Genomic DNA, 12,873 nt, shown 5'->3' on the forward strand with positions numbered 1-12,873 from the left:
ATCGATTCCTTCCCGTTAATTCCCAGTCCTGTCCTTTAGTTAAGACCCTCAACTCTCCCTTGGGATAATTTAATAATATTCTAATAAGTCTCCTTCCTTTAATTTTCCATCCCTCCAAATATTCCAAAGAATTAGAAAGTATTATTTCTAAACAAGAACAAAACCTTGATCATATTCCTACTTCTTCTGCCTAAAGTCTTTCTAAGCCCAACCCCTATTTGCCAAAATTCTAACAGTCAATCTAAGGACTTCCAAAGTCCAGCCCTGGCCCTTCTCTTCCTCTCCAATTTTAACTGTTTTAGGATCTTTCAAACAGTTCTAATATCCAGTTATACCAGCAATATACTTATAAGTTTGGGCCTTCTTGATTTTTTTAAAATTCATTGTGTTCCTTTTGTGTAAACTGCAAAATTTATAAAAGAAATTGTGAATAAGAAATTTAAAATGAAATACTGAAATGTTTTCTCTAGTATCTTAATTTACTTCATAAACTCTTAACTATTTCTCAGGTGACTCATTAATGTGTGTTCTGTGCTTTAAAGGATGAGCTGGAGGGTCAGTCCACAATATCAGGTCTTGGTCAGTTAGGGTTGCCTCTTACAGTGGTTCAGAGCACAGGAGACCCTGCTGCCTGCCAAGAAGTCTGTCATCAAAATAACTGTCTAAGGCTTTTCCAAGCCAGAGGAGAAAAATGCTCATTGAGGTCAAAGAAAGAAAGGAAAATAAGAGTTACTAAGAAAGTACTTGTCAAGCAGGGAACCCAGAGAGCATGGAAGGATCGAGGGAAATGAAGTGAGGGTCTAATATGTGGATGCATGAAAAGTTAGACAAAATATAATCCCATGGTTACAGGATTTTTACTTTGATGTTTCTCATGTGTTTAAATCAATGGGAGGATTTTTTTTTTAAGCTACTGAACAGGTATTGGAAGATTAATACATTCAGCAAACATTTGTGTACCTACTTAGAAAAGTTCAAAACATAAAATGTAAATCATATATGTGGGTGATTCTAATGCACATCATTAAGGATTTCACATTTTTGTCATCTAAATATGTAATTAAGTACCTTGTGAATAAAACAGTCTCTTCCAACTTCCTTCTTAACACACAGGCAAATATCATGTCTCTTTGTATTTGATACACAGTGACAGTGATTGGGATGAAGGTGTAAAAGTTGAAGTTATTTTTGCTGTAAGGCTAACATTATAAAACATGGCTTCTTCATTGCTGGAAAAATTGACCACTTGAGAAAGTCATTATCCTCTCACTCTTATTTTGAGTGGAACAAACAGTGTGTTGAGATGCAGCAGGAGAGATGTTCTTCCCCATTTCAGCTGCCCCACTCAGGTCCCCACCCCTGGGTGGTACAGGACGCTCACATCCAGGTCCCCTGCTCTGCTTGCTCTCTTTCCTTTTTTACCCATCTTTTTGGTTCTTTGTCTCTTTCTCTTTCCTAAACTCGTTTTACGTGGAGAAAACCATTCTGATTCTTTCCTTTTCCATCTCACAACTGAAATACAAAAGTGCAACTGATGCTTAGGTGGCTCACTGTAAACACAAGGTAGCAGCGACAGTTTTGCAGAGGCTAGAGAGGAAGACCCTACAAAGATGGATTTTATTACCTCTAGCAGGCTTGTCTTATTATAGAAAAATAACTCTAAATATTCACTCTGTGAATTGCAATGGTATATTTTTAAAATTAAAATGACCCTTACATTACAGAATAGACACCAGTATGTAATGAATCCCAGTTCCCCAGTACAAATCACTGATGTAAGATGTCACCTGAGCTTCATGGAGATTCCTAAACACAAATACTTTACTTTTTATTTCAGCCAAGGTTCTCTTACCAAATCACCTGGGAGAGGTTCCTCTGTAGGAAGAGATATTAAGTGGTCGTTGTGCTGATGTTGGAGAATTGAGTTACCCCTTGCTGCCAGAGTGAATCTATTCCTGGCTTTTACAGTTGGAATTCAGAGAGAATTGTTCCATTCAGTATCATCTACTTGTATACAACACACTAATTACCAAGAAGCATCCATAATTGGAGAAAGAGAGCATTCCTACCCTACAATGTGGTGCATTTTGAGAAAGGTTTATTAATTTGCTTTAATCTCTTCATTTATAGTTTTGCTTTTCTCTCTCAAATTATGACCATGCTTAGTCTCTTCGTATTACTCTTTTCATTTCTAATGAGTGTTTAATTAAAAATAATTGACTCAAACACAGGAAGGGCTGTATGTAGGTGTGCAAGATTTTTTTTTTTTTTTTCATAGTATTAGGGAAATTGGATGATATTTGACTCAAAAGACCCAAGGCCAGGCTGCTCATCATTTCATTTGTATTTTAGGGTGCTTTTATCCTACATGTGGTTTTGCCCTTTACCTCTTGGCCTGTACAGTTATAACACAATTCAGTAATTCTTAAAATTAGTTATTCTATGGGTTTATATTGAGTTCTTTTCCTGGATTGATGAGGATAGTTGATAACTATTTTTTTGAATTTTCCCAAGGTAAAATTATGTCCATGCTCTATAGCATAGAAATTTTGGGCCACAAATGTTTACTTTACAAGTTTTTGAGTGTCTACCAAACTGTATTTTGAGAAACTTTTACTCCTTCCCAAAAGATATCACGTGGGTGGCTGACCTTTTTGCTATGGTTCTTTACTAGTTAATCCCACTTTTCATAATAGAAACATTCTCTTCTGCTTCTCAAGTGATTTTCAAGTCATGTGAATCTGTCCTTAATCAATAAACAGGCTCTCGCAAAGATTATAACCTTTAACTCTCTGCTTTCCAGTATTTGTCAAAATTTGCACTACGTGAAAAAATAATTCTTGGAGGATTGCTCAAAGCCATGCATTCTCTTCATTCCCTTAATTAAAGCACATGTCACCTTTGGATCAAGCTGGACCAGGATAGACTTGTGTACGTGAATACAAATATTCCAATGTAATATGTACATTTGGTGAGCATCAATCACCTCTTCTGTAAAATGGGGGTATCAATAACTACCTTATAGATTTATTGTGATAATTGAATGAAATAAATCATGTGAAAAATTAAGTATACTGCTTAGAACATAATGAATGTTCAAAAATGTTGGCTATACTTTTTGAATACATCCCTACAAGGTATAAAAGTGATCAATTTTGCCTGAAGACAATAGGAAAGTGTAACAAAGGCAGTAACACCTAAATTGGAACATGAAGGATGAGTAAGAATTTTCCATAGAGCCAAAGGAGGTGCAAGAACAGCATGTACAAAGGCACTGAGGTCAGCAAAAGGGAGCAGGAGGCTAAGAGATGGGCCTGGTTGTGAAGACACTTGTAGACAAGGTTGAGAGGTTTAGGTTTTATCCTGGAAGTGATTGGTATTTGGTCTATTAGATTTCTTTTTTTATTTTTGTTTTCTTTAACTATGAGTTTTAGAAATAGTGGAGAATCTAAAAAGAGTTATCTAAGTCCTTATTCACAGTACTCTGAAAAGATTAATGGATAACCAGTCTTAATTTTAGACATCAATTTAGTTACTCAAGTAGATGTAGTAATATTGAAGAAAATGAGAATATGTGGAGCGTAAAGAATTTGAAGTGCACAGGCTGCTGTATTTTGAGCAATATTTACCTTGAAGTTTTAATTTTTAATTTCTCTTCTGTATATACAATTATTTTTAAATGCTCTAAGATAACATTATTAAAAAGAATGTCTTGTAGGACGGCAATAAATTGTTCACTAATTTATGTGTCTTAAAAATTTGTGTTTGACAATACTTTCTAAGCAAAGCACTATAAAATATTTTTAATATTTATATTTATTTACCAGATTTTTTTCTATCTGTAGGATGATTACAATGTGGTAGAGTAAAAAAATATATAAACATAAAAGACCTAGGTATCATCTTACACTACTGCACTGCATGACCTTGACATAATTACAGTGCTCTCCTGGGCCTCATTTCTTTGTCTGGATAAATTGGTTTAGTTCCTTCCCTGTGGTGAGGTTGAAACCCCAGTTTTGTTATTACTCGTCATGCATTTCCAAATATACACACATTTTATGAACAAAACTTATAGAACACAAAGTGGTTTAAAGAAGCATACCAAATTTGTTTACAGTTGCTCCTATTAAATACAGTTTTCAAAGATTATATAGGAAGTATATTAGATTAACAATATGGATATGGGTAAAGGTTAAAATTAATAATGATAATGCAAAGAATGAAATGACTTTTATTTTATTTTATTTTATTTTATTTTTTTAAATTTTATTTTATTTATTTATTTTCCCCCCAAAGCCCCAGTAGATAGTTGTATGTCACAGCTGCACATCCCTCCGGTTGCTGTATGTGGGACGCAGCCTCAGCATGGCCAGAGAAGTGGTGTGTTGGTGGGCGCCTGGGATCCAAACCTGGGCCGCCAGCAGCGGAGCGTGCGCACTTAACCACTAAGCCACGGGGCCGGCCCTGAAATGACTTTTAGAGTTTTATGTCTATATGCAAATCTGACAACTTAAATTTTTAGTACATTATTAAAGTCTGGAGATTTACTTTTTCATTTGTTTATATGTTTATAAATTTCTATAGTAAATTCTTCAGTTTACTCATTTGCAAAAGCATTTGCCTAAACATCTCTAGATGGTTCAATATATTTTTCAATGTTCTCTTTGACATAGATTAACATAGAACAATTTTTCTCTGATTTGTAAACTCATAGATATGAAGAAGTTTGCTTTTTATTGGGAAACTGTACTACTACAGTCTTGGTAGCCATTAACTTAACAAACACATTTAAATTATTGGCAGGTAGTAACTTAAGAACTGGTAAAAGGGGGCCATCCCGGTGGCAGTGGTTAAGTTCATGTGCTCCACTTTGGCGGCCCCGGGGTCCACAGGTTCGGATTCCAGGCACAGACCTACACACTGCTCATCAAGCCTTGCTGTGGCAGCATCCCACATGCAAAATAGCAGAAGATTGGCACAGCTGTTAGCTCAGGGCAAATCTTCCTCAGCAAAAAGATGAAGATTGGCAACGGATGTTAGCTCAGGGGCCAGTCTTCCTCACCAAAAAAAAAGAACAGGTAAAATATAGTTTAGTAGTCAATAGCCTTTCATGACTTGATATCCTCCATTATTTAGATCAAAGTTTCATTGCTCTTAATGTTAAAAAATGCATCTGTAAACCACCATTAGCTATAGAGTCACTCTCCAGTCAATATGAAAAAGACCGCTGTTTGTTTATGAGTAACTGAAATATGACCCCTAAGTTCTCTCCTTCTGTGTCAGGCTTTCTTTAAGAGTGTTCTGTAGAATGCTAGTGTTCCTCCAGATGCTTCTTGGAAAAAAGGTTCTATGAACAAATGTTTAAGAAATGTTGGGTTGAACAAAGTGAAGCAAATTGTGTTACTTTTGTTTCAGTGTCAATCTGCCAGAGGAGTCTTAATGTGAGCACTGAACTCATTTTTTGTGTGATATCTCATGGGACTAGAAATACTGCACAGCATGTATTTTGGGAGATAAGGGTCTGTTTAAAAACATTTTACATAAAAAATAAACACTTAAAATTAAATAACACAAAACAAAAATCATAGCCCACCTGGCCTCTGCTACTCTCAGAGGAAGACGGAGGCCGCAGGGCTAGATGCTGTTCTGGGAAGGGAAGAGACAGCACTGCCAAACGCTTCTCATAAGCTTACTATTAGAGCCCTCTTCCTTTATTCCTTAAAAGTGCAAAGGGGGAATCCAAATTGAAGCAAAAAAATAATAAAGAAGAAGAAGGAGAAGAAGATTGAAAATGTGTTTTCTAGATAAACTAGTTGAAATAAAATTGTAGTTTTTATGTAAGGTTTATTATATGATGGGCTTGAAAAACAGCTAGTTGCAAATCAGAATAATTGCCCTTTTCTTATGAAGCCAGCCTGGAGGGTGAAAGGTGGAGATTGCTTTTCTTCTATGTGAATTACTTGTTTTCTTAAAAGAAAAAAAATCAGCATAAGGAAATCCCCAAGAGTTTTCAATACAGATGTCTCCAAAAGAGTTATTGCTGCCAAGTTTTTTTTTTTCCCAGTGTATCACATAATCTTTGTATAATTTATAAATGATAACAAAACAATCAGGCCACATTCATAAAAGCCCAGTGACACATAATTTAGTTGAATGTGAGGATTAGAATTAATTGTCTCTCTTTGTTCCAAGTTCTAAATCTTGGTAAATGATTCACTACATGTCATTACAGCTTAATATTTGCATGAAATCACAGTTTAGTTGGCATAATTTAACAGCAATTAAAAAGCTATTTAATCGTCATGCAAATTGGTATGAGGACCCTTGAGTAAGAAGGGTGTCTGCCTTTTTTTTTTAAGTATCTCTAGGCGGAGAGTTATATACTTGCAGACACCCATAACGTAATTGATAACGTTCTTCCTGTTCATGGAAATATGAGTGAATAATAATTCATGTTTTCTATTATAAATAAGAGAAAAGAGCAACAGTATGAATATGTCATTCTGTAGGAAGACATTATGATGGCGATGTTAGTGAATCTTTATCTCCCAGACGTACGTCTAGGTTGGAAGTAAAAAGCCACACTTGTCCCTCTGCTCTCGTTTATAATCCCTCCTATGTCCTCCTTTCTGAAGACAGGCATTTCTGTAACTCTCTGGAACATGAAAGGGCATAAAGCCATTGGCATAAAGCAACATATTCAGAAATCTTTTAGAAAAACTCATTGTTCCATTTCTAGGTCTAGCTTTAGGTGATGTACCTTTTGGTGGCTGAGGACCCTACCCATCATGTTGCTGATATCAGGATCCCACAAAAAGAAAAAGGGAAATATGTAATAACCCTTTTTAATATCTCAACCCCAATACAGTCGTTAGATGGCTGACCAGTGCTGTGCTCCTCTAGCACCGTGTGACAGTCACTCCCGAGTCCCCGGACTCATTCGGACCATTGCACACTGCAGGCAGAAAGCTCCTTACAACACGTCACTTCCACATGTAGAATGTGGGTTTCTTCATGCTCTGTGTAGAAACATATCCAGACTCATTCCCGTGAGCCCGCAGTCTTGCGTCATCCGGCCCCTTCTTTTTCCTTAAAACTCACTAGCTGTTTCCTTCTTTTGCATTCCACCACAGTGAGTTTTCTGCCAGTTCCATGGCTGTTTTAAGATCTTTCTTGACTAAAGGCCACACACCTTCTACCCCTAATATTCTTCCCACCCCTCTGCACGTCCTCCTCAGCACGTCCATGAGGCTTCCTCAGAATGTTCCTCAGGTTGGTCCTTCTGAGAGTTTTCATTTCAGCTCCTCTCCTTTTGATGTCCATAATCACACATATTATAATTTGAATTCTATTCTTCTGTTTACCTGTGTGTGTGTGTGTGTGTGTGTGTGTGTGTGTGTAGCCATTCGACTAAAATGTAAGTAAGAAGAAAGCAGGAATAATGTCTGTCACATTCACACTGTAAGCCCAAGGTCTAGCAGAGTATCTGGCACACATAGTAATCACTAAAAAAATATTTATTTAATGAATAAATGACTGTACCTTGTATCTTGAAATCCAAAAGGAGTCTATATCAAAACTTGAATTTCTTTCTATGGAGAGAACGTCACAGATAATTCCTTTCTACCTTCTAAGCAAATCTTTATGATAGCAGAAATGTAAAGAATAGCTTTAGGTTTCTTAAAACTAAGCCTTCTAAAATATGGCAGGAATGTTATTTCATTAGTTATTTATGCAATGAATTATTTTTCAAAATATCGATCATAAGCACAGTCTCTTGCGAAAAGGATTCTGTAGTGTGCCACATATGGCACACTGTGCAGTGCCTGGCACCCAGCAGACCTTCAGTTAATATTTGTTCAGTGGATGATATGAAACTGAAGTCTCAGGGACTCAGATCTAAGTGTAAAAGATTTTTGACACAATTTTAAGAACAGGCTGGAATAGTTAAAGGATATTAAGTACTCTGTGCGTTGTGATCCACAGGGAAAAATAGCGAGAAAGAAGACTGAGGGAAGACACTTATCTGTCATCCATGGCCAGCTTGGTTTATGCAGCGTCTTAATGACAAATAAGAGGATTGTCCGGGTCTCTTTGCCAGCTTTTAACAACACACTTGCTTATGTGTAGTGAAGTTAACCTAGACAAAAGCCTAGTCACCATATCTTATGTACACCCTCTTCTCTTCTTTCCACGTAATGCTTTTAGCCCATGAAATTGTCTAGGCCTGAGTAAGAACCTTTGTGCCTCCTCCAATGTCCTTTCTCTTCCTCTTCTTCCAAACTGTCAGCCCTAAAATTATGGTCATTTATTCTCAATCTGTGAGAAACAGATGCTTAGAGATTGTCAAAGGTAACGAATGGGAGTTTTAGTTACACAGCAAACATAGTATGAAGACTGAAAGACTGAGCACAATGGGTTTTATATATGTATGTCACTTTTTTTTCAAATTTTGAAAATGATGATATAATTATTCATCACATAAAACCATCACATAAATTTAAAATAATATTTGGTTATTATATATTTTCAGTCAACAAATTTAAAAAGTATAATTACCATATCTTTTGGAGGTCTGTGGCTTTTAACATTAAATATTGAAATTCATATACCAAAAAGTTGTTATAGACCATCTTCGCCCCAAGACTCCTTTCTTACTAGACTTAATCAGATATTTTTAACCATATGTTTTTATGATTCCCATCAGTAGAAAGAGCTCAAACTAGTATAAAAGACCAACAAATGTTTATTGATGAAGTTTTCAAGTTAACACCATAATTCATTGTCCTATACATGTACATTTGTTTTTTAATTGCTTTTCTCTAGGGCCACCTTCAGCTCCTAGGAATGTGGTTTTTAACATCAATGAAACAGCCCTTATTTTGGAATGGAGCCCACCAAGTGACACAGGAGGGAGAAAAGATCTCACATACAGTGTAATCTGTAAGAAATGTGGCTTAGACACCAGCCAGTGTGAGGACTGTGGTGGAGGACTCCGCTTCATCCCAAGACATACTGGCCTGATCAACAGTTCTGTGATAATACTTGACTTTGTGTCTCACGTGAATTACACCTTTGAAATAGAAGCCATGAATGGAGTTTCTGAGTTGAGTTTTTCTCCCAAGCCATTCACAGCTATTACAGTGACCACGGATCAAGACGGTAAGTTCCACTGCTGTTCTCTCAGCACAGACCCATAATTGCCTTTTGATGCATAATATCCCTGGTGGACCTGCATTCACCGAGGTGCAGTTGTATACTCTATACACTACAGAGGTGACTTTCTGGTTGTTCTTATTGTTTCCCAAGGTGCAGAAAGATATTTCTGATGTTACTTCTTAATAGAATGGTTAATCAGACATAATGCTTCTCTCTGATGTCTAAGGACTTATGTTTTTGATATAATCCTATACCAATAACTTAATGAGCCAGTCCATATTACTCACCAGCAAACGTCAGACATCGATAAAATGTTGCTAAATGAATTGCAATTCAGCTGTCCCACTTATACTGCCATCCCTTTTCCAGGTCAAATAAAACAAATAGTAAGAATTTATGTTAATTATAATTCCTGTCTGTACTGTAAAAACATTGCAGCCAGCATGCTTAACCATGATCCACTCTGAAAAGAAATAGCAAAAAATACCCAGAAATGTCCAAATGCTGTTGTTTAGGTGCAGTTTGTAAAATATAGTTAAACTGTCTTTTTAAAAAATCCAGTTGCTTTCGTTCAAATGTTCCCTTTATAACACTATAGATTTTTACTGCAATGTAGTTAGGCATGAATAGTCCTATCATTTTTATAAGTATATATTCTCTTTAATTTCCCCATAACATGATTTATTACAGAGTGTGATGCAGGAAAAGCTTCAGAGATTTTAAAAACTCCCTTTGAGAAGCATTCATAAATTATGTGGATGCACAAGTGATTGTCTTATAGCAGAAAGTATTGTTGTATATGAACACAAAGATGTGAGACAAATTTGTACAGATAAAGCTATTCTCATACACTGTATTTGTTTACTAGGTCTGCTATAACAGATGCCACAGACTGGGTGGCTTAAACAACAAAAATTTATTTTCTCACGGTTCTGGACGCTAGAAATCCAAGATTAGGATGTCAGCCGGGTTGGTTTCATTCCGAGGCTTCTCTCCTTGGCTTGTAGATAGCCATTTTCTCCCTGTGTCTTCACGTGGTCTTCCTCTGTGCGTGACTATGTTCTACTCTCTTCTTATAAGGATACCATGGTATTGGATTAAAGCCTACCCATATGACCTCATTCTCCCTAATCACCTCTTTAAAGGCCCTGTCTCCAAATATAGTCATATTCTGAGGTACTCAAGCTAGGACTTCAACATATGAATTTTGGAGAGATGCAATTCAGCCCATACATCCATTAAGGCAGCATATGGTGACATTTAAAATAAGTCTGTTGAAAGTGTTAGAATACTACTCAGCAATAAAAAGGAGCAAACTATTGATACACACAACTTGGATGAACTTCAAGGGCACTATGCTGAGTGGAAAAGCCAATCTCAAAAAGATGCACACTGTATGATTCACTTAAATAACATTCTTGAAATAATATAATTATAGACATGGAGAATAGATTAGTGGTGGCCAGGGTTAGGGATTAGGGAGAGAGGGATGTGGCTATGAAGGGGTAGCAGGAGGGGGAGCCTTGTAGTGATAATACAGTTATCTGTCTTGATTGTAGTGGTAGTTACTTGAAGCTACATATGTGATAAATTACATAGAGGTATACACACACACACACACACACACATACACACACACACTAGAGCCCTGTGGATTTTACCAATGTCAATTTCCTGGTTTTGCATATAGTTATGCAAGTAGTTAACGTTGAAGGAGGCTGGGGAAAGGTGTATGGGACCTCACTATGCATTATTTTGCAAATTTATGTGAGTCTATAAGTTATTGCAAAATAAAAAGTTAAAAAAAATTACTAAACCTGTAAAATATGCAAGAAGAAATCTTTAATATCCTAATAAAAGCATCATTGAAATGAATGTGACCATTTTATTCAAAATATTACACATAAGTTCACTTTGCTGATAATCTTCAGAAATGCATCTAATAAATAAAGCAAAGCCAAGTAGCACTGTACAATCACCATCTTTGTATTTCTATGCAACTTTCCCTTTAATTTAGCAGATAGCTCCATATCACAAAATTTGCTTTATGGTTGTTCAAAATGGAATTCCTATTTCCTCTTTTTTTTTTTCTTCTTTCCCATAGTATCAACAAAATCTTGTCAAATATATCTTCAGGATCTTCTGCTCCTCTCTGCTTTAACAGATTATTTCTAAGGCTTTTTTGCTGCCACCTGATCAAAAAATACAATCCAGTACAACCATTCTTAACTACACGGTATAAATAGTTAAGTTTGGTGTTTGGTGATAAAGACAATATATCACTTTAAATAAAGTATATATGCAAATATCTTTACATAATTTCATATAATACATATAGAGCCTTTCATTTAGGCTTAGAAGAGAGTTCAGTTATTCTTCTACTTAGCAGAAGGACAGAATATGAATTGTTTTCCACTTTTAAAATGCGAGTATTCATTAAAAGTGTATTGCTGTAATGCAGAAGGTACAAATTAAGCTCAAAATAAAATATGTATCCATATGTTGAGACTATACGTTCTGGAAAAATAATATTATTAAGCAATCCATGTCATAATTTTGAGAGTCACCAAGAAGGTCCTTTTCCTTGTCTCTGAAATTCTGATGTTAGATAGTCACATCTTTAAAATGCAAATACTCCAGGCAAGGGTAACATTATGAAATAACTCAATACATGGATGTATCAGTTACTCTTTTCATATTCAGAAGGGGTCAGCATATCAGAAGGGGTCAGATCCTAGTGTTGGGTAAAAACGGAGCTTATAGAAACCAGAGTATCCCAGAACCAAACTGCAGCTGTCATCGTTGTGTGATAGCCTTCATAAGACAACAGTTTACTGTTGCAAATAGAGGAAGGGATTTCCCATCATTCCACAGCATCTTTGGAAATTCTCTTTGAAGTGACTTGAGAGGCACGTCACAGAATTATCTGATAGCACGTTATAATTTTGTTGGGCTGAGGGGACCACAGTAAATTATTTGTCTCATTATCTGTAGGTTACAGATCATTTTTTTAATTCTAAAATGGAAAAGTGATATGTGCTATTCATAAATCTTTAATTTATTAAACGTGTATACAACGATGAGTGAGCCCTTATGAATCTTACACTCTGGTGGGGAGGCAGATAATGAACAAATAGTTTGACAAATATGTACTTAGTACTGTGATAAGTCCCACAAGGAGAAACCCCAGGTGCTCTGAGAACATATATTCTTCAGATCTGGAGGATAAGGGCTGGTCTTCCTGAGGAATTGGCATTTAAATTAAGTTCTGTCCTGAGAGATGAGTACAACGTGACTAGGCAAAATGAGACTGGGAGAAAGGAAAGAATTCTGAGCAGAAGGAACCAAGCAAAAGTTGAGCAATTGAGGGATTAGATGCTGATGACTAATGTACCAAGAGCATCTAAGAGGTGGCTATATTGCAGAAGTACAGCAGGATATGAGGAAGGAAATAAAGATTTAACCTAAAATTTGGAGAAATGAGTGGGTATCTGCAAAGCAGCCAAGACAAGTGAGAGAATCAACCATTTGTCGGAAGATGCTGATATGTTATCGGGGTCACAATAGAGAAAAAGAAAATCAGGAGAATAATATTGTTCATGAAGTGACACTTGAATGAGTAAGGAAATAAAATATTAGAGACCAAAAAATATAGACAACTGTATTAATTATGCTTTTACTACTCTGTACGCACAGTTTAGAAAACGAGGA

General features: G+C 36.1%; 1 protein-coding gene across 1 annotated transcript in view; it reads left to right on the forward strand.

Moving 5' to 3' along the window:
* The window catches only part of EPHA6 (EPH receptor A6), a 784,796-nt gene that overhangs the window by 347,861 nt on the left and 424,062 nt on the right, over positions 1 to 12,873 (forward strand). Inside the window, 1 exon segment of the mRNA XM_058555640.1 lies at positions 8,830 to 9,165. Coding sequence (XP_058411623.1) covers positions 8,830 to 9,165 — 336 coding nt within the window.

Source organism: Diceros bicornis, chromosome 15 (assembly GCF_020826845.1).
Source record: "Diceros bicornis minor isolate mBicDic1 chromosome 15, mDicBic1.mat.cur, whole genome shotgun sequence".
Taxonomy (NCBI): domain Eukaryota; kingdom Metazoa; phylum Chordata; class Mammalia; order Perissodactyla; family Rhinocerotidae; genus Diceros; species Diceros bicornis.